The sequence below is a fragment of the Cynocephalus volans genome, chromosome 1 (genome assembly GCF_027409185.1).
Source record: "Cynocephalus volans isolate mCynVol1 chromosome 1, mCynVol1.pri, whole genome shotgun sequence".
In the NCBI taxonomy this organism is placed as follows: domain Eukaryota; kingdom Metazoa; phylum Chordata; class Mammalia; order Dermoptera; family Cynocephalidae; genus Cynocephalus; species Cynocephalus volans.
The window spans coordinates 24,735,919-24,757,500 of NC_084460.1; the positions used below are offsets into that span (position 1 = coordinate 24,735,919).

At 55.7% G+C, this 21,582-nt stretch overlaps 2 protein-coding genes across 5 annotated transcripts in view; one reads left to right on the forward strand and one right to left on the reverse strand.

The window, feature by feature from the left end:
• The first annotated feature begins 1,409 nt into the window (after positions 1–1,409).
• On the forward strand, positions 1,410–11,757 carry SLC4A11 (solute carrier family 4 member 11). 4 transcript variants are annotated; one of them, XM_063109394.1, is made up of 20 exons: positions 1,410–1,452; positions 2,928–2,975; positions 5,262–5,414; positions 5,512–5,564; positions 5,856–6,087; positions 6,170–6,251; positions 6,525–6,648; positions 8,127–8,348; positions 8,407–8,521; positions 8,626–8,751; positions 8,831–8,944; positions 9,039–9,171; positions 9,398–9,471; positions 9,937–10,204; positions 10,280–10,386; positions 10,469–10,637; positions 10,726–10,899; positions 11,062–11,257; positions 11,346–11,515; positions 11,688–11,757. In XM_063109394.1, exons 1-20 carry the CDS (start codon positions 1,410–1,412, stop codon positions 11,755–11,757), a joined length of 2,673 nt encoding a protein of 890 aa, XP_062965464.1. The 4 variants fall into 4 exon arrangements, with proteins under 4 accessions (XP_062965464.1, XP_062965474.1, XP_062965484.1 ...); XM_063109414.1 differs by lacking the exon at positions 1,410–1,452 and adding an exon at positions 2,611–2,626; XM_063109404.1 differs by lacking the exon at positions 8,831–8,944.
• Positions 11,758–14,630: 2,873 nt separating this feature from the next.
• The window catches only part of ITPA (inosine triphosphatase), a 12,568-nt gene continuing 5,616 nt past the window's right edge, over positions 14,631–21,582 (reverse strand). Inside the window, exons 4-8 of the mRNA XM_063109974.1 lie at positions 21,455–21,528; positions 20,175–20,206; positions 18,742–18,857; positions 16,075–16,151; positions 14,631–14,866 (exon numbers count right to left, since the gene is read on the reverse strand). Coding sequence (XP_062966044.1) covers positions 14,725–14,866; positions 16,075–16,151; positions 18,742–18,857; positions 20,175–20,206; positions 21,455–21,528 — 441 coding nt within the window. The 3' untranslated portion in view covers positions 14,631–14,724. The remainder of the gene's footprint in view (positions 14,867–16,074; positions 16,152–18,741; positions 18,858–20,174; positions 20,207–21,454; positions 21,529–21,582) is intronic.

Consider the following 21,582-nt stretch of genomic DNA (forward strand, 5'->3'; position numbering starts at 1 on the left):
GCCTCCGCTGGCTGGAGCTCTAGCCACAGGGACTCTATGGAAGGTCCCCAGGGGGATGGCCAGTTAGCTCAGTTGGTTAGAGCACGATGCTATAACACCGAGGTCAGTTCGGATCCCCCTGGACCCGCCAGTCGCCAAGGACAAAAAAAAAAAATAAAAACCAAGAAGGGGCGCACAGGATGACCCGGTATATCCCCTCCGTGGCCTGTTCATCCGATGAAAGCAGCACATGGCTACCCGCCAGACAGTCGTCGGAGTCCACTTGGCGCAGGTCCTCCGCAATGCCTCCTGAAGAAGGGGTGGGGCGGCGGGTGTGCTCAGGACTGTCCTGATCCCCAGGCTGCCCATCACCGAGGGCCACTCCGTGGCTTCGCTCCCAGTGCTTATCTTGCTGGAAGGGGAAACTGGGTCAGCCTCCCTCACCGGCCTATGCCTGAGGCTCCCCTAATAGGCCAGAAGCCCTTGGGGGATGCCCTGCGGCCCCATCCCCACCCCGCCCTCTTCCAAGGCTGGGGGACAGTGGCCGAGGACTCCGTGCCAGCGCGGGGTGAGAGGGAGGAGGGGGTCAGGGATTTAGCAGTTTGCCAGGGTATGTGTTCCTGTGGAATCATTTACTGGGAAGCCACGGAGGGTCAGGCCAGGGGTTCATCGCCCGCGCACCATCGCGTCCCTGCACACACGCACACGCCTCGCCGGAGAAGGCGCGTCCAGGAAGGGCAACGGGACGGCGGGGTCATTTGGGGACGGAAAAAAGCCGAGAGCCACAACCCGGACTTACGAGAAGGCCGAGGGCGCGACGAGGCCGGACGAAAGGCCGCCGCAGCGCTCAGCGAGCAGACCCGACGCAGCCGAGTCGGGTGGAACCCGGGTGCGCGCCGGCCCGTGCGGTTAGTCCCGGCGAGCTTCGCGGAGGAGATCGCGGGCCCTAAGGCCGGAGCCGCCTGGCGGGACGGAGGAGGTGGGGCAGCGGCGGGCGTGGCCCGGAGGAGGCCCCGGCCGAGGCGAGGGGGCGGGGCCGGCGGCTCGCTTAAAGCGGATGGCGGGCAGCCCTCCCGGGACCTGCCGCCGTCGCACGGGTCGCGCCCCGTTCACCTTCTTCCCAGCCCCGCCCAGTCTCCCTCCTCCCGGAAAGCGCCGCGTCTATGCGGTCTGGCCAAGTCGCTGCGAGCCGCTCGGAGCAGCCCGCCTCCGGTTGAGCAGCTGTCCCGCGGGTGAGGACGCGGGCCGGACCCCGCCCTCGGCGACACTGCCACCCGCGCCGGGACGGGGTGTCTGATCGGCATTAGGACCCAGGCGCGGCGCGGGGGTGTGTCGCCGGCTACCAGCTCTGGCCCGCCCGAGTCCCCAAGTTTGGGTTCCGAAGCGCTGGAGCGCGGGGTGCGGAGCCCAGGCGGGCGGACGGACGTGCCATGGCCATGGCCACCAGGCGCGTGTTCCATCTCCGGCCGTGCGGTGGGTGCCTCCCGGGTCTCCACAGCCAAGGCGTGCTCGGCGGGGGCGCGGCCGTCGGGGCACCGGCGAGAACGCGCGTGTCTCCGGCCTGCGCGGGCCCGGGGCCGGCGGGCGAGAGGGCTGTGGGGGCTTCCCAGCCGGCGGGCCGCGAGAGTGCGGTCCGTGCGCGGGCGGTGTGGGGAGGCCCGGGGCAGCGTGGTAGGGTTGCGCGCTTGATTCAATGCTCCGCTGTCGCCGTCGTGAAATTCTCAACCGTTTCCGAACCAATCATGTACCCGGTGAAGGGGTGGGGGGCTGAGAGGTGGGCAGGGCGGAGCGGTGGGGTCCCCAGCACCCCCGAGCACGCCGCCGCCTCGGGAAGTGTCGTCTCGTGTCCTGCCCGGGCGCCTTCCAGTCCCCGGCGCTGCGGGAAGCGCGTCCACTCCTGCCTCGCACGCGCCCGGCGGCCTCTACTCGCTCTGACAGTTCAGGGCCAGCCCGGGGTCCCGGCCAGGCACAGGGCTGTGTACCACCGTTCACCTGCACGTGGGGCGCCGGGACGGGAGCCGGGCGTGCACCATCCCCACCCTCCAGACCCTAGTCACCCTCGACCACGGTCCCTGCCTGCGACCTCGGACGCGAGCTTTACGGCCCCCGCCCTGCCTTCTGGATGCAGCCCCGGCTCCCGCCCCGCGAGTCCATCCGCATCCTGCCCCCCGACCCCCAGGCTCTCCGAGTCTGGAGGCGCTTTCCTCTGCTGCACGCGGCCCTCCTGTCGCTTCCTTCCTCGCACAACGCGGCACAAACAGCCGGACCATCCGGGGCGCGGCGCGGGGAGCGCGCACCTCCCCTGCCCCCGCCGCCTGCTCAGGTGCCCCTCAGACCGCCGCCTTCCGCCGCCCCTTCTCCCTTCTGGGCCGACGGCTCCGCCTCCCAGGCGGCCCGGGACGGGGGTGATGCCCGGGGTAGGAGGCCCTTGCCTGGCGGCTCCCGTGTGACCCGGGGCGCGTGAGGGCGGCGGGGGGATCTGCGCCCGTGATGGGCATTCACGGCCCCTGGAGGGAGAGGAGCGATGTGCAGAGAGGAGGGCACAGTCAGGTGCTGGGCTTGGCAGCGCAGGAGCCAGGGAGGGAGGCCGCCAGAGAGAGCTGCACAGGGCTGGAGGCAGTCGGAGAGACCTGGATTAACGAACAGGGTACTGTTAATACCTGGGAGGGGGGGGAACAGCCTGAGAACGCCTCTCCTCCTTGCCCCTTGCCCACCTGGGCAGCCCCTAGCAGATGGGCTAAAGAATTTAACTCTTTAAATTAAGGCTGGCTTCCCCTGGCTCCTCTAGCACTGTGTCCTGCTCCTCTTTCTCCCCATGGTGGCCTTGGTTGGGTTCCTGGGGAAGGGTGAGAAGGAATCAGCAGGCTTGGGTGGGAAGGAGGCGGGCACAGGAGACTGTTCAGGAGTGGTCCATGGGGCTGGTGACAATCCTTTGGCTTCCCTTGCAGAAAGCGCCTCTTCCACCATGTCACAGAATGCGCACTTTGAGGATTCAAGTGAGTAATACCTCTCAGGCGAGGGTGTGTGTGTGTGTGTGTGTGTGTGTGTGTGTTCAGAAGCCTCTAGGGTCCTAGCTTACCCACCTGCGATGAGTTTGGATACCTTCCAAGAGGCTGTGGTGTGGTGGAAGGGGCAGCTGATGATGCTGGAAACTGGCAGGTCCCTGGTGGTCCTGTGGTCCTGGAAGGGCAGGCTCTTCCTCCTGGGCCGTGCGGACCATCTGGTGTTCTCTCCCAGAGTTCACTGTCACAATGCCCTGGTTATCTAACCAACCTTAGGCCAAGTGTTGAATGTGCCCATATCCCTCAGTCCCCACCCAGCCCTGGAAGGAGGGGCTGCCATTGTCTCTTTAAAGAAATATACCCTCTCTGTGCTTCAGTTGTCCCTGCTCTAGCTGTCCTCCTCCCCGCACCTCTAAGCTGGCTTCATGCATCCTATTCTGTGCCCAGCCCCATGAGCTGGCCTGACCATCAGAGGGTTGTTTGGTGGGACAGTTCTTAGACAGAGTGGTGATGTGCTCTCACCCAGTGCCCCCAGGTCATGGGGGCTCTGTGTACCAAGCTGCTGGTGGGAAGGTTAGGTATGGGCTGGGCTGTAGGAGGTGGGGGGGGGGCGTGGCATTGCAGGAGCCCTCCAGGGACATGGTAGCATCAGCTGGGCATGTTCTTAACTATGGGATCCAGGAGCTAAGGCTAAGTAATGAGGCTAAGTAGGGGGAGGAGAAAGGGGACCCTGTGAGAGGCAGTGCAGGGGAATAGTTGGTGCTGCTGGCGGTGGCAGATGGGAGGCTGGGGCAGGTTGGGGCTGGGGAAAACAGGTCGTTTGGAGAAGGCAGGCCTGGAATAGGGAGGAAGGAGTTTTCATGAGCTCCACAACAAAAGCAGGGAGGACATCTTTTGACCTAATTGTCCTTCTCTGGGCTCTGGATGCAGTGCAAGCCTGGGGCTGGGGGTCCCTTGTCTCCCAAGGCCTTGATGTGGGAGGCATAAGCCCTCCTGCCCAGCAGGGGCCCAGGCTGAGCTCAGGGCATTGGGGGAATAGGGCCTGGGATGTGCTGAGGAAACTGGCAAGCGGGGGTGGAAGTGAGTCAGGGTGAGTCACTGCCTGGCAGGTGTAGACGTGCTGCTGACCCTTCCCTGTCCCTGCACAGTTGTTGTCATTGGTGGGGTCTAGACTACAAGGTCCCCTTTCCTGGGAGTACCACAAGTGGGGGACCACAGGGGACCTACAGGACAGTCAGGAAGAGGTGCATTGGGCTAGGAGTGAAGCTCTCCCAGAGGGAGAGCATTCCAAGTGAGCCTCAAAGGAGGCCCTCCAGGGAGGAAAGCCCTCAGCTTGGAGGACAGGAGCTGCACGCCCAGGGCACGCACTGACTGGCCTGAGGAGCTAGAGATCAAAGTGGGGAGTGGGACTGGGCCTGAGGAGCCAGGGGTCAGGGCAAGGGTGGCAACTCTCGTGAGCTGCAGGGAAACACAGCAGGGCTCAGGGAAGAGAAAAACATTTGCATGTTACCAAGAAGTCTTCCAATAGGAGGGGCCTGTGCTGTGAGGCAGCTGCAGGAATTGAGGTGCAGACTGAAAGAAAGGGGCCGCAGGCCCTCTGCTCTGGGGGTCCCGCATCTCAAAGATAACATGACATAGCCCTCCCCCACCATGGGGGGCACGATGGGGGCAAGGCTGAGATGGGGCCATCTCTGGAGTCCCAGCCCCTGTCAGTCCCTGGCTCTAGTTCTCTGGCTGTCCTGCTTCCTGGGCCTTGTCCGATGTCTGGACTGGGTCTCTCAGCCATTATGCTTTGCCCCACTTGCCCTCCCAGGGAGGAGGTGGTCTAAGACCCTGTGCCAACAAGGCAGGAGGGGAGAGGGGTCGTCTGGATACTGCAGTGGCTCTGCCTTCCCTTGGGTCCCCTAACCTGAAGGCTCTGGGAGGGCAGGGGCCAGGCAGTCTTATCTGCATGACTGCACCCTGTGCCTGGCCCAAAGTTTGTAGAATGGACAGGTTTCTCTCCAGCCGAAGGGTCAGAACAGTGCATGGCCCGGCTTTCTGTAGCTGAAGAATGTTGGAGAAAGTCATTGGGCAGGGGCTGCCAGCTCTTTGTGCTGGCTACCATGCTCTGAGTGGGGCTGGGGCAGGGCTAGGGAGGCCTCTCTCGCCTTTTGAGAGTAGACCAGTGGGACAGTCCAGGGGTCCCTGCTCCTTGTGCGGGGAACCCCTCCTTCTGGTGTGCAGCACTGACATCTGGACCCTCTTGGGGGTCTCTCTTGGTAACAGCCAGGTCTCTAGGCTACCACAAGTGTGACATGGATGACACCTCCGAAGCCCATGAGGAGAGCCTGGGGGACGAGGCCTCTGACACAGTCAACTCTTCCATTATATCTGGCGAGAGCATCCGGTTTTTTGTTAATTTCAACCTGGAGGTGCAGCCCTCCGAGACTGGTACGGGGGCAGGGACAGGCTGGAGGAAGGCAGGGGACTGGGCAGGTATGGCCTGAAGAGGCAGGATGGCACCCTGAGCCCTCCCCCTTTTCTCCAGGGGAGGATGAAGCGAGGCCTGGTGGCTGTGTGCTCCTACACACCTCCCGCAAGGTAAGTGGCCAGTCCTGCAGGGCACTCCTGGGCCCCTAGTCGGAGGTCGAGGTAGCTGCTTCCCTTAGATTTCTCTGCTGTCCCCCTGTCCCTACGCCTCCAGAAGGACCTACACAGGGATCTCAAACTAGCTGAGCTGCTGGGGCTGGTCATGCTGGGCTGTCCCTCCTGGAAGTGGGTATCAGTCCTGGTGGGCTGGGGCAGTCAGGGACCACCATGGAGGATGGGCACAGGCAGTGACAGCAGTCTCTTTCATGAGCCTGTGTGGGTCTGTGCCTGGGGTCCCCACAGTACATGAAGTTAAAGAACTTCAAGGAAGAGATCCGCGCACACCGGGACCTAGATGGCTTCTTGGCGCAGGCCAGCATCATTCTCAATGAGACAGCCACCTCGCTGGACGATGTGCTGCGGGCCATGCTGAGGCACTTTGCCGAGGACCCCAACAACACCGAACCTGACTGCAACTTGGACAAACTCATGGCCCAGCTGTTCACTGATGCTGCGGCCCCCATGGAGGGGAAAGGTAAGGCCCGTCTCCCTGCATAGGTGGGGGAGGTCAGGGGGGTGGGCTGGCTGACCCTCCCTCCCCTCCACTATGTCCTCAGTCCACCTGCTGTCAGATACCATCCAAGGGGTCACTGCCACAGTCACGGGGGTGCAGTACCAGCAGTCGTGGCTCTGCATCATGTGAGTTGCCATGCTACAGTCCCCAAACTGGCCCCACTCGTCCCATTGGAGTTAGGTGTCCCATGTTCCTGCAGAGGCCACCCCACCTGGGAGTGTCATGGTTCTGGTGGCCCATCCAATTTGGGAGGAGAGGGTCCTAGCACTGCATCCCATTTGGTCTTTTTTCTCCCTGACAGAGGTCACAAGGGGTCAAAGTCGGTAGTTCTGGGTGGGGGAAGCCCCAGCTCCCAAGGGTGGCATGTGTGTACTGTGTACCCTCCCCGTCCCTGCCAGCTGTACCATGAAGGCCCTGCAGAAGCGGCACGTGTGCATCAGCCGCCTGGTTCGTCCACAGAACTGGGGGGAGAATTCCTGTGAGGTTCGGTTTGTCATCCTGGTGCTGTCCCCACCCAAGATGGTGAGTACAGATCTTGAGGTGTCTCTGCTTCCTACGGAGGGGGGTCCAAGGTTACCCTGCCCTCTCCTTGGGAGCATCTCTCCCATGTGTTGAAGGACCCATAGTCCTGGCCTCTGAGGACTCCTTCTCACCCCTCCCCTTCATCTCTGCCCTACGGTTATCAGAAACATCCTTGCTAGGACCCTGTCAAGTCCTAATTTCCCCAGAAGTTGCCCAAAAGATTTATTTCCTTCTTGACTGAAAAGAAATGCTTTTTGCAATTATTATTCAAGGACCCCAACAACACTGAACCTGACTGCAACTTTGGGGCCTTTCTTTGGTCAGCTCCTGCCCTAACCCTTCTAGTTGGCTGACTCTGATCTGCTGGCCAGGGACCCCCACTCCTTCCTGAGCCATCCACCCCCTGGTCAGGGCACCTGCTTTTGTGGGGGCTCGAGCTGACATAATATGGGGAGTCTCTTTAAAGAAAAAGATTTTTAAAATCATGAATAGAAAGTTGCTAGGACCCCTCCAGAGGCCTTGGAAGGGCTTTCACACTTAATCATCCGTTAGCTTCTTGATGATTCTGGCCCTGCCTCTGCTGCAGGCCCTCCTCTGGCTTTCTCTAGGCAAAGGGGGTGCTGAGGGGAATGGCCCTCCCGGGGATCTTATAGACATGCTGTGAACCTCCTCCAAAGTTCCTGTGCTGGTGACGGAGGAAGGGCAGCTCCTGGGTCAGATGCAGTACAACTGGTAGGGGGCCAGGACAGTGGAAGGCGCAATGTCCTAAGAAAACAGAGTTGCTACACTAGACGGGGGCCTTGGGACAGGTCAACCAGCGCCTGACATGGGCTCCTCCTTGAGAACAGGAGCCTGTTCTAAAGTATACAAAGATACTTGAACAAGTTCATGGAAAGATAGAATTAGGTCTGGCTGGTTAGCTCAGTTGGTTAGAGCGCAGCCTTATAACACCAAGGTCACAGGTTTGGATCACCATACAGGCCAGCCACCAAAGAAAAAAGAAAAATAGAATTAAAAGATAATACGAATCTTTCTGTGAACTTTTTGAAGTATCCTCGTAGTATGCACAGAGCCCCGGGACTATAGCTTTGAGCAACACAATGGGGTGGACACTACTCCCAGGGAACCTGGGCTGGGCGGGTGAGCAGGTTGCCATGGTGGAGGCTGAACGCTGAGCTCATGGTTCATGGACAGGGTTGAAAGAGGGAGAAGGCACAGACTTTTATCACTTAGGACAAGACTGCTATCTGAGTTTATAAGAAAAACACTACATCGATGGCAGTTCTGTTGATCTGCTGACCTGGTGGAAATGGTGGCAGGGTCCACTAATGCCTAGACTTTAGGGAGCAAAACCTGCTGCCAGTTTATTCATGGGCAGAGCCCCTGCCACCTGCTTGGGAACGTCTGTGCACAGCAAGGGCTGGGCTTCATCTGCTCTGCGGGGTCTGCAGACATTACTCTCCATCCTCCACCCCCAGAAAAGCACCAAGACTGCGACGGAGGTGGGGCGCACATTTGCCACCATGTTCTCGGACATCACCTTCCGCCAGAAGCTCCTGGCAACCCGCACAGAGGAAGAATTCAAGGAGGCCTTGGTGCATCGAAGACAGCTGCTCACCATGGTGAGCCAGTGTCCAGTGACACTGCGAACAAAAAGATACAGCATGACCTCCCTCTATGCCCACAGACACCACCAGCAGGTACAGGGTAGAAGCGGGCATGGGAGGGAGGGAGGCATGGGCCAGACAGAGCTCACAGGTACTCTGTCCTCTCCCCCAGCCCCTGACGTGCAAGGACTTTGTCCCTTTTGGGAAAGGCATCCGGGAGGACATCGCACGCAGGTTCCCCATGTACCCAATGGACTTCACTGACGGTACGTGGTCGGTGGCCCATCTGGAGCTCGGCTTTCCAGGACCCAGGACCACATGTGCCTGCCCTGCATCCCCAGCAAACCCTCTGTCCCGTCCCCATTCCTAGGCATTATCGGGAAAAACAAGGCTGTGGGCAAGTACATCACCACCACCCTGTTCCTCTACTTCGCCTGCCTCCTGCCCACAATCGCTTTTGGGTCCCTCAATGATGAGAACACAGATGGGGCCATTGGTGAGGCGCCGGCGGCTGGCAGGGGAGTGCTGGGCAGGGCCCCCGGCTGCGGTGCCCCCTGACCTCCCCGCCTCCACAGACGTGCAGAAGAGCATAGCGGGGCAGAGCATCGGAGGCCTCTTGTACGCGCTCTTCTCCGGGCAGCCGCTGGTGATCCTGCTGACAACCGCGCCCCTCGCCCTCTACATCCAGGGTGCAGTGGGGCTTGAGGCGGGAGATGGTGCCCGAGGTCCCTAGTCCCTGGTCCCAGTGGGCCCTGACCACCCGCCCTGCCTCACTGCCTGCAGTGATCCATGTCATCTGTGACGACTACGACCTGGACTTCAACTCCTTCTATGCGTGGACGGGCCTGTGGAACAGTTTCTTCCTCACTCTATACGCCCTCTTCAACTTCAGCCTGGTCATGAATCTCTTCAAGAGGTGACGGGTCCTTCCCTGAGCTGCTGGGACCCTCAAGGCTGGGAATCTGGGTCAGCCTCATGCCAGCCTCTGAGACCCTGTAATCCTAGGGGGGTGAGGTAACCCCACCATATTGCTGCTCCAAGGGGCCGGGGTGGGCTCTTGTCCATGGCAGGAGGAGGAGGTGGCTGGGGACATGCAGAGGCTCAGAGAAGCCCCCCTTAAGAGGCACATCACCTCCTGGCAGGTCGACGGAGGAGATCATTGCCCTGTTCATTTCCATCACGTTCGTGGTGGACGCCGTCAAGGGCATGGTCAAAAGTGAGTGTATTGCGGGCAGCCATCTGCTGCTGAGGGAACTAAGTTGAGATGGAGGCTCTGGGCTGTGGCCTGGCAGGGCAGACAAGAAGGGCTCAAGCTAAGGTTGTTCCCATGGTCAAGGGTGCTCTGGGAGCTGTGGCTGGCTGAGAGCAGCAGCTGCCTGTGCTGGAGGGTGACAGGGCTGCCCCAGGCAGGATAGGAGATGGGGTTAGAGGCACTGGGCCAGGTGTGATGGGGTGTCACAGACAGTGGCAGGGTGTGGGTGGGGATGGTAGGTGAATAGGCAGAGGGGGCCAGAGTTTCCCCAATTTCTCTCCCCCTCCACCTCCCCAGAAGCCTTTCTCCCCTGAGGGCCCTCCCTCTCCTCCTCTCCTCCCCTGGGCCCCTGCACCCCACATCCAGGAGGAAGCTGGGCCCCAACCTCCCAGAACCCAGCGGCTGAGGTCTGTTGGCCTCTATCCACAGTCTTCTGGAAGTACTACTACGGTCATTACTTTGACGACTCCTATGTAAAAAGGACCTCATCTGTGGCGAGCTTGTTGGGCCATGGCACCGGCCTCAACACCAGCCATCACACTGCCCTCAACACCAGCCTCCTGGCCAGCCCGACAGAGCTGGTGGATCTGGGCAGCCTCGGTGCTGGGCACCTGAGCCGGGCGACAGCGGTGCTCAGTCTCCTCATCATGCTGGGCACACTCTGGCTGGGCTACACCCTCTACCAGTTCAAGAAGAGGTGAGGAGGGCCTCGGGGTGAGGGGGAGGGCCACACAGCCCCAGGCCGCGCTGATGCACCTGCCCACGTGTCCAGCCCCTACCTGCACCCCTACGTGCGCGAGATACTGTCCGACTGCGCTCTGCCCATCGCCGTGCTCACCTTCTCCCTCATCAGCTCCTACGGCTTCCGGGAGATCAAGAGTGAGTTGGGACTGGGCTGGGGGTGGCACGGGGTTGCTCCCTGAGGGCTGCAGGCCTAGCAGGAGCCTGTCCCCTGCTGCAGTGAGCCAGTTCCGCTACAACCCCAGCAAGAGCCTGTTTGGGATCGCGCAGATCCGCTCGCTGTCCCTGAAGGCCATCAGCAGTGCCATGGGCCTCGGCTTCCTGCTCTCCATGCTCTTCTTCATTGAGCAGAACCTGGTGGCTGCCTTGGTTAATGCACCAGAGAACAGGTATGGAGGGCTGGGGAAGGCAGGGGGAGCAGGTGCTCGACTCTCCAGGGGCCAACAGGGCTCTGTCCACTTGTGCCCTCTGTCACAGGCTGGTGAAGGGCACTGCCTACCACTGGGACCTCTTGCTCCTTGCCATCATCAACACAGGGCTGTCTCTGTTTGGGCTGCCCTGGATCCATGCTGCCTACCCCCACTCCCCGTTGCATGTGCGGGCACTTGCTTTTGTGGAAGAACGTGTGGAGAACGGACACATTTATGAGACGTGAGTATGACAGTAACCCCTTGAGGCCTGGGCCAAGGGCCATGTGGACCCTGAGGTGGGGGGAGCCCGCCTGGGGAGGGATGTGGCTCAGGAGACTTGGGCTAAAAAGTAACACAGCCCTGACAGCACGTGTGACTTGAGGTGGGCCCTGGGACCATGCAGGATCGTGAACGTGAGGGAGACGCGGCTGACCGCGCTGGGCGCCAGCATTCTGGTGGGCCTCTCCCTCCTGCTGCTGCCTGTCCCCCTGCAGTGGATCCCCAAGCCAGTGCTCTATGGCCTCTTCCTCTATATTGCCCTCACCTCTCTCGACGGCAACCAGCTCTTCCAGCGTGTGGCTCTGCTGCTCAAGGAGCAGGTGAGTGCCGGGTCCTGGGAGGGAAGTGTGTGGCTGGGGGGATCCAGCCCATGCCCGCCCACACCTGGTCCCTGCTGCCTACCCGCAGACTGCCTACCCACCCACACACTACATCCGGAGGGTGCCCCAGAGGAAGATCCACTACTTCACAGGCCTGCAGGTCCTGCAGCTGCTGCTGCTCTGTGCCTTTGGCATGAGCTCCCTGCCTTACATGAAGATGATCTTTCCCCTCATCATGATTGCCATGATCCCCATCCGGTACAGGCGGGCAGACTACGGGCAGGAGGGCCCAGCCTAGTGAGGGGAGAGGGGGTGTGCTGGGGTGGGTGGGCAGTGCGCAGGAGGGGCCCAGCCTGGTCCTGAGGGTGGGCACTGCAGCCTTCTCTCTGATGCAGTACTCATCTTCCTGCCTCTCTCTCTCCCCTTCCAGCTACATCCTGCTGCCCCGAATCATAGAAGCCAAATACTTGGACATCATGGATGCCGAGCACAGGCCCTGACTGGCAGGCCCTGACCACACCCCATTCGCCTGGCTGTCCCCAAGCTCCCAGGCTGGCTCTGTGGCTGTGTGTAGGGGGGTGGAGGTACTGGGTGTTGAGGGGTTCAGTGGTGTGTGCCCACCCTCACCCCATTCGCCATTAGCTTTGGGTCAGGAGCACTGCTAAGGGCAGCTTCTGCCCAGGGTGGGACTAAGCAGGATTGATTTTCTTTTGATAAAAGAGTCGATGCCTGAAAGAGAAACCATTTCCTTGATTGTGTAAGGAACTCTGTATACACATTAGAGAATAAAGCTCCTATTTCTATGCTTCTATGTGTTACTTCCATCTCTGCTACCCGACCCCAGCCTTGGGGAAGGGAAACCCTCCCTGGGGAAGTGAAATGAAAGGGACCGATGTTTGTCGAGTGCCACCTGTGGGCTTTCCCCTTGAACCCTGCACAGTGGATATTGGCTCAACAGTGAAACGTGGACAGTCCAGGAGGTCCAAAGGCCGTGTTGCCAGGGACCTGCAGGGAAAGTGTTCTGGGAACAGCATGTGCAAGGGCCCAGAGAGTGGGCTGGGGCCAGGGAGGCACTGTGGCTGGTAGTGGACAGCAGTGTGGAGTGGAGGGTGTCACTGGTGGGACTGCCAGGGCAGACAGTAAAGGGCCCTGGGACTCTCAGGTGAAAGCTGCCTGAGGGGAGATTGACAACAAATGTGTGTAGGTCGCAGCAGCAATTCTGAACCATCCCATCTGTTGTGTGAATCCTAGATTTTATAGGTAGGGGGCAGCAACTGTGTGACAGACGGTGCTTCTGGAGGGAAGTGGGGGAACTGCACATGGCAGGATGTGGGGACTGATGGAGGAGAGAAGGCTTGGTCATTTGGTGGTTGGCCAGGGTCGATGACAATGGCAGCCAGCAGCAGGGAATGTGTCCCCTGTGCATACCTGGGAGCAGCAGCAATGGTGGACAGGAACACCTGGTTCACAGACACCTGTCACATCACCGTACAGGACTTTGGATTGACAAATGCCCCATGTTCTAAGGTAGCAGATGGAGAAAAGAGATTTGCCCCATCTAAAACTGAAAAGGGGACTAATATCTAAATTATACAGGGCTGGCCGGCCAGCTCACTTGGTTAGAGTGTGGTGTTATAACAAGGTCGAGTTTGGATCCCCATACCAGCCAGCTGTCGAAAATATAAATAAATAAAATATGCAAAGAATTCCTTACCAACAAGAAAAACACAGCAGCCCCAACAGAAAAGAGGCAAAGGCTGTGAGCAGGGAAAGAGCAAGAGCTGATCTCTGTGAGATGCCACCTTCCACTTGGCAGACTGGCACAGCTCAGAAGGCTGGAAGGCGGTGCAGGGGGACAGGGAGCCTCTGGGTGCTGATGAGAGGTGTGGAGACTGGGGTGCAATTCTGCTCATGGGTGGGGTGGGTACAAGCCTGCTCTCCACAGTGTTGTGTGTGGGGATGGGTAGCTAGAGTCAAAAAAGGGGGACAGAAAGTATAGTGTGCCCCCAGGACAGAACCCGAGGGTAGGGGCTGAACAGCACACATAGGAGTGCCCTGCTCCAAGCTCCATGTAGCCCCCGGCCCATGTAGCATGTGATTCTTCTTTGGGGTCCCCTCCCCAGTAGCCTGGCTGTTCCCTGCATGTAGGGCCATGTCCAGAATCACTGGGCAAAAAGCAGGAAGGCCCCCAGCACCCCACGTCTAAGGCCTAACCAGACATCAGCCATCCACCAAGGACACCACTCAGGAGGCGGGGCAGGGGCGCAGGCCAGAGGGGAGTGAAGGACTGATGTTCTGTCCTCACCCACTTGCACAGCCGCAGATCGGGGAAAGAAGCAGTTCTCAGAACTGTTAGACCCAGGCCCTGGGCCATCTTGCCAGGACTGAGGCACAGGGACTGGAGGGAATGCTCTCCAGAGCTGCCTGTGAGCAAAGAGGAAGCCTGGGAGTACCCATTAGCATTTTGGGCAACCCCCCACACCCTGCCTCGCTTTCTCACCTGACCTGTTTTCTGACCATCCTTGCAGCTGGGCACTCCTCCTTACCAGAGAATCACGTGCAGTAAATACCAGGGAGCCATCTAGGCCCCTAAGTCCCTTCTAAGGGATGGCTTCACGGGCACAGTGAGTGTCTGGGACAGGTGAGCCAGGCCTCCTATGGGGTCTGTATCCCCCAAGCTGACCTGTGGCATGTCAACTCAGCGTGTGTTAAGGGTTCCCTTCCCTGCCCCATCATAAAAATGAACTTGGTGTTATCATCATAAACCAACATTTTAGCTACTCTGATGTGTAACAGCATAAAACAAAAGCACTGGACACACTACCCTCCCCCCTCCGTCCCCACAACCCAGCAAAGACCATGGAGACCAGCTGGCAGCAGCATCACCTGATGGCAGGTGGACAGGTGGACCCGGCATGGAAAGGGTCAGCCCACAACCATGACTTGAAGGAGAGGGAAGGACGCAAGTGGAGAGGACGTAACGCTGCCGCTAGCAATAGTGCACGAACACCTCGACACAGTGCCACTCTTGTCCCACCGCCCCCGCCCCCACCCAGAAGGCTTCCTGCACCTGCCAAAGGCGACTCAGGAGACACACACCTGCCTGGGGCAGGGTTCAAGGCAGATATATCTGGTTTACTTTGGAAACAACTGCCTTCCAGAATTTTTATTTGCAGCTTTTAAAAAACATAAAAAGTTGTTTGAGTGGTTCTTCCCCAAACCCTCAGTCCTGCCAAGGCCAGCTTTAAAACCCAAGGTACTTTCCGGATCCCAGGCCTGGAGGCTGTAGAAGAAATCACTGAATCACCAAGGGCAAGAGAATGGTGTCACCTTGCTCCAAGTTTCTCTTAAGCAGAGCCAGCTGCTCCTCCAGACAGGGCTGGTGAAGAGGCCTCAAAACCCCCAGGAAGGGGTAACCCTGAAGGAAGGACTTGGAGGGGTGTCTGCCTGATGGGAGAGGTTTCGGGTTAGCCCTCCCCAGATCCCCGGCCCACATGGCCTCCTCCAGCCCCAGGAGGAATCAAGCTGCCAAAAAACTCCTGTAGCTCAAGCAGGGCCCGGAAGCGGTGGGAGATGGCGTTCTTCTCAGCCTTGGGCATCTCTGCGTACCTAAGGGTGACAGTAGCAGCTCAGAGAAGAGGGAGTCCAGAATCAGGGAAGATGTGCACCCACACACCTTCCTACCCCACCCCGGGAGCCCAAAGCTCAAGGAGTCCCCAAGAAAGGGGAGCGGGGAAATTAGCTCCTGGCAGCCAGCTAATTTTTAAAAAATCAAATAGAGTTTTAAATTCCCCTGTAGGTAGAAACCCACGTTAATGAGCATGGAGGGATATTAAACTTGCTGTGGTGTGTCCAAAAGTCACTAAGGGAAGTAAGGGACAGGGGGATGAGCTGCATGTTTAATCAGCTTTGTCATCTGTTGACAGGAAGCAGTGGGACCTGACAGAGCAAACACGGCAGCCTCCTCTAATGCACTGGGGGCAGGGAGGAGTTGAACAACTGGCCAGAGGCCTGTCCTCCAGGCCAGGACTCCAGGGAGGGGAGAATCACACACTCTGCCTGTAGGATCCAGACTTGTGCTGTCCAAACTGGGAGCCAGTAGCCACATGTGGCTATTTAAATAATTAAAGTTGAATAAAAAGAAATTCAGTTCCTCAGTCTAACCACATTTCAAGTGCTCCACAGCTACATGTGGCCAGTGGCTATTCCACTGGACAGCTCAGATATAGAACATTTCTATCACCAAAGAGCATTCTTGGACAGTGCTGCTTTACAATGTCCTTAGCTCTGTCTGGCTATTGTGAGGCATGAGGTTGGGCTCTCTAACAGCCCCTCCAGCCTGAAAAGCCTGATTTCAATAATAGCCGATTTGTCCCATGTAAATAAAGGAGGGCTGGGGTGAAATACTGAGAACATTTGGTACTATGGGGGTTTAATGTGGTGCCCACCAGAGGCTGCAAAAGTGTTAACATTTTCTAACCTGGATGGGGGGAAGTCAGAAAATCATACCACAAAACTGTCAGGTTTATGCATGATAAGCCAAGGCCAGAGAGGGGAAGCCACTGGTCACACAGCTGCTCTGGGGTGGGAGGGAGCCCGAGAGCCTGGGGTTCCCAGTTCCGCCCAGCTGCCTTCCCTACATGGGCTGGGCCACCCAGATTCCTTGTGTCCACCAGCAGAGCTGCCTTCAGCTGGAATAGCACCCTCAGAGCCTGCCCCTGCCGTATCCGCATGCCTGAACTTGGCCAGGCTGCCAACCCAACCAAACCACGGCTATCCCGACCTCACGCCCCAGGGAAGAAACTGGGGCTCCTTACGTCTGCTCGTATCCATCAGGCTGAAAGCAGGGGTCCCAGCCAAAGTCCCGGCAGCCTCGGGGCACCACGATCTGGCCCTGCCACAGGAAGTGGGGGACAGGTGTGTTATTGGGCATGGAGGAGATACACCAGGAGGGCAGTAGCCAATTTGAGTTAGTTAGTTTATGAATTTGATTAAACCATATTTACTCAAAATGTAGTTTTTCAAGGAGTCCTGCAAATGTTTGCTGAATACATAAATAAAATGCAGAGAGGGCAGCTCTCCCCTCACACACTGGGAGGAACCACGTACTTGATCAGTTTACCAACACCTCTGGGACCAACTTCCTCTCTACACCTTTGGCAAACTGTGACCTCATTGAAGTAAAATGAGTCAACCTTGAAAAATTGACAGAAAACACTTTTTCCTAACAGGAAGTTAAGGACCCTGAACTTTGCAGACAAGCCCTGTGCCTGCTACTATTACTGCATTTCTCAGAATACAAGACAGACTCTAACAATTAAATGAAATACCATAATATAAAGTACTCAGCACAGTGTCAAAAACATGAATGAGCTCAATACATACTGGCCATAACAGACAAACTCCAACATGAAAATGTTATAAAGAGAACAAATTGTGTTCCAGTGTCATAGAAAGTCATATGGCCAAAGTAAAAAAAAAAATCTAACTTCAAAAATATAAGGGAGGTGGTAGACGATAGGGATTAGCCACATAAATGTCATGTCATTTAGACCCAAAGGCAAATTCTATCTCTGCAGGTGGGGAGCTGTGTGACCAAGGCCAGTTACCGAACCACTCTGAACCACACCCATGCAACAAATGTTTTTTGAGCACCTACAGTGGACCAGGCAGTGTTTTCAGCCCTGGGGTCACAGCAGGCCTCACCTGGCTCTTGTCCGATGGATCTCTTATGCAAAACAGGCACGATACCAGTAAACAAATGAATGATTACCAAATGCAAAGTGCCTTAAAGGGAAAGAACAGGGTGTTCAGCTCAAGAATAGACGGAGTGACTTAGGTGGGAAGCTCAGGGAAAGGCCATAGTGAGGAAGGGACACTGGCCACGTAAAGGGCTAGAGCAAGAACATTCCAGGTGCAGGACACAGCTAGTGCAAAGGTCCTGAAATGGGAAAGAGCTTGGCATATCTGAGTTGCTGAAAGGACAATGTGGCTGAGACTTAGAGTGCACAGGTGAAGACAGAACAAGACGAAGAAGTGAGGCTACCTCAGCTGCAATGGGGCTGGTGAGCAACAACGCACAGGAAGCAGCCAAAGCTGGGGAAACAGCAGGGGTTGGCAGGGACTGCAGTGATGGCAGGCCCTGACAGCAGGGTGGCTGCTACTCAGTCACTGTGTGGGAAGTTGGGCCTGTGGTTAAGCTTCTGATTTTTTCAAGAGGAGTGGACATTTTTGCGAAAGCTGCAACAACTACAAATAAAATTTTAAAAAATGTAACCAGGCAATCCAGCAATCCCACTTCTGGGTATCTATCCAGAAGAACTAAAAATAGGATCCTGAAGGGATGCCTGCACTCCAATGTTCATTGCAGCATTATTCACAGTAGCCAACAGGTGGAAGCAACATAAATGTGTGTCAACACATAAGTCAATAAAGAAAATGCAGTCTATGTATACAATGAAATATTATTCAGCCTCAAAATCGTAAGAAATTCTGTCATATGGTACAACATGTATGAACACAGGTTAAGTAAAATAAGCTGGTCACAAAAAGACAAATGTTATATGATTCCATGTATATGATGTATCTAAAGCAGTTAATTTCTCAGGAAAAGTAAGTAGAATGGTGGTTGCTAAGGGAGAAAATGGGAGTTCTTCAATAGTTATAGTTTGAATTTTGCAAAATGAAAAAGTTCTAGAGATCTGTTGCACGATAATGTGAATATACATAACATTACTGTACTGTGCACTTAAAAATGGCTAAGATGGTAAATTTATATTGTGTTTTTTACCACTACCACCAATTTAACAAGGCAGGGTAAAGCAAAACATCTGTGGTCAGCTCCCAGTGGAACCTCTGGATTTTCTCCCAATCAGAGGAGTGATGTGCCAGAAGGCACTCTCCTGACACGGGAGAGAATGGATGGAACGCGGACCTGAGAGAAGCAGCTGAACCTAAGGGTCTGGTAGGTAGGCGTGAGGGTGTTGAATGGCAGTGGGAAAGGAATAAGTTTGGACAAAGAATTAAGATTCATTATGCGGCTGACTGGTTAGTTTGCTTGGTTAGAGTACGGTGTTATACCACCATGGTCAAGGGTTTGGATCCTGGTACTGGCCAGCCACCAAAAAAAAAAAAAAATTCTATATGAACATGAAAAGTCGAAAAGGCTGTGAGACCTTGGCAGTTGGATAAAGAGACTGGAGCTGGGAGAAGTTTTGGATACAGATGTAGCTTTAGGAGTTGTCACCTTCAGTTTGCACATCTGCAGAACTCTGGGTCTATCGGGCCTCACAAGCTATTAGCCATTGTGTTTCCCTGCAAATTGCTTTTGGGATTGACAGCGCTTCTAATTGTGGAGCCCGGGGGAGCAGGTCAGCAAGGCCCTGGTAACTGACTCCGGCCCTGGGAACCCTCCCTGCCAGGGTACCCGGGTTGCCGCACCCTCTGGCGGCAGGCGGGGGAACGGCGTCCGGGTGAGTACGAACCAAGGTCCGGCCCCGGAAGAGGCGCACGGGCTCGCTGGGGTCCCCGGTGCTGAGCGCGAACGTGCAAAGCGCATAGGCTGACTTGTCCTCGAACCCGGCCAGGAGCTGGTGGAGACCTGCAGACGGGCGCAGTGAAGTTTCAGTGTGTCTGCGCTGCCCCATCCCCACCTCCCCAATAAGCCCACCAAGGGTGGGGAGGAAAGATTCCCCAAATTGGATGGGGGGCGGGGTAGGTAACTATGAGGGCTTCACAGTGGCCCCTGTGAGGGAGCCGAGACCCCCGAAGCAGGGGCTGGGCTTGAAACTGAAGGCTCTGGGCATCCACTTTTCCCTCTGGCACAAGCTGACACAGGCTTTGTTAAAAGTCAGAAAATCAGCCAAATGCAGTGTGGACTTTGTTCGGTTCCCAATTCGAAACTAACCTAATTGTAAAAAGGCATTTTTGCGACAATCAAGGATATCTGAAAAATGACTGCGAACATAACATCAATAAAGTATTATTTTAGTTGGTAAGTGGTTTTTAAATTTTTCATCTTTTAGAGATACAGGCTGAAGAACTTATAGACAATGTCTAGGATTTGCTTTAAAATACTGGACTGAGGAAAAATTAGCAGGGGTTACAGATGTCACAAGATGGGCCTTGTGCTGAAAACCCTGGAATGCTGGCTGATGAAGACATAGGGTTCATGATTCTACTATTCTTTTTTTTCATCCATTGAAAAAATTGTATACAAATAATAATTGTATACATTTATGGTCATTATTATATTCTATTGTACTACTGTACATGTTTTGGGGCCGGCCCATGGCTCACTCAGGAGAGTGAGGTGCTGATAACACCAAGGCCACAGGTTCGGATCCTATATAGGGATGGCCGGTTAGCTCACTGGCTGAGCGTGGTGCTGACAACACCAAGCCAAGGGTTGAGATCCCCTTACCGGTCATCTTTTAAAGAAAAAAAAAAAAAAGACTACTGTACATGTTTGAAATGCTCCATAATATAAAGTGTTTTGAAAAGCCCCTAAAAAGGGAACATTATGGCCTGCACCTGTGGGTGACAGGGCTTGGACTGCTAGGGCCTAGGAAGGGCAGCACCCAAACCCCCAGGACAGGCCCTGGCTGAGGCAAGCACACACAGGCAGTCACTAGGACCAAGTCCCTCTCAAGACACAGAATCAACCACTGCTTTATCCCTCAAGCTCACGGCCCCTACCATCCATCCCCATTCCTCCTCCCCCATCTCAATGATCTCTGGTATACAGAGAAAGTGTGAGCTGCAGGTCACAGATGGGGAAACTGAAGTGAATGGAGGCTCCATGGTGGGTGCTGGAACCTGTGACTCCGGATTACTAGTTGGGGCCCCTCCCCTAGACTGCCCCCAGATTCCCAATTCCCAACAGTTCCAAGGAAAAAAGAAACAAAGGGAATCATACCTTCAGGCTTTAATTTCTGCAGAAACCACTTTCTACAAGAGAAAGAAAGGATAATCAGATACCAGGAGCAGAAGGATCTTCCTACCAGCACCTCTTCTGGGCTGTGCCCCACATTAGAGCCCCGGGACAGCCGAGGGGAAATGAAAAAGCACATCTCAAATCAAAATGAAGAGAAATAACCCAATGAGAAAAGGAAATGGAGGCATACAGGCAATGCACAGAAGAATCAATAAGCAAATGAAGGCCCTAACCTTACTGGTAATTAGGGAAATACAAATTAAAACCACAAGTGGTAATGTTTCCCATTCTCCAAATTTCAGGATATTGAAAAGTCATAATCCTTAGTGCTGGTGAGGATGTGGAACAATATTCTAGGGTACTTCAAAAAGTTCATGGGAAGACCTGTATTATTTTTCAATTCTATTTTTCCTTGAACTTTTTTTTTTTTTTTTGTGGCTGGCCATTAAGGGGATCTGAACTCCATGAATTTTTTGAAGTACCCTTGTATACTGTGGGTACAAGTGTATATAGATGCTATTGCCCAGGCAAACAAATTGGTCATCTTAAAGTTAAAGATAGGGCTGGCCTGTTAACTCACTTGGGAGAGTGTGGTGCTGATAATACCAAGGTCAAGGGTTCGGATCCCCATACCAGTCAGCCACCAAAAAGAAAGAAAAGTTAAAGATACACATACCTAAAACCCAGCAACAGCACTTATGTCCCCAATCCCATGCAGGGGTCTTCAAATTGGGATATTAGTACCCTAGAGATACACAAAGATCTTCTAAGGGGGCCCAGGGCACTGGATAGTTTTTTTTTTTTTTTTTTTTAAAAGATGACCGGTAAGGGGATCTTAACCCTTGACTTGGTGTTGTGAGCACCACGCTCAGCCAGTGAGCGAACCGGCCATCCGTATATGGGATCCGAACCCGGGGCCTTGGTGTTCTCAGCACCACACTCTCCCGAGTGAGCCACGGGCCGGCCCACTGGATAGTTTTTTAAAAATCACTTTTTGGATCTCAACTTCCTTATTTCCTTTTTCCTGAAATTGATCTGCCTATGAATGTACTTCTCAAATGGGTGGGTCCCCCTTTCCCATCTCCAGTTACACAATCACATTCTCACACTTTACAAAAGAAAGTCATGCCTCTTTCTTATCCCTAATCCTTCCTCTAAAATATTGGTGTTGACGCCAAGACAGTGAATGACCCTCATTAGCAGGTAACCAATCATTTTGCAGTTCTGGTGGTTTTGTGGCCAGGGGGTAGAGAGGCACTCACATGTAGGGGCCAGGCAGCCCCCCGAGGGCATTGAAGCACAGACAGGTGTCCTCCACCAGTACAGGCCCCTGTACCTGCAGCACAAGGACATGCAGCTCTAAGATCAGTGACCAGCAGCAGGCCCCATC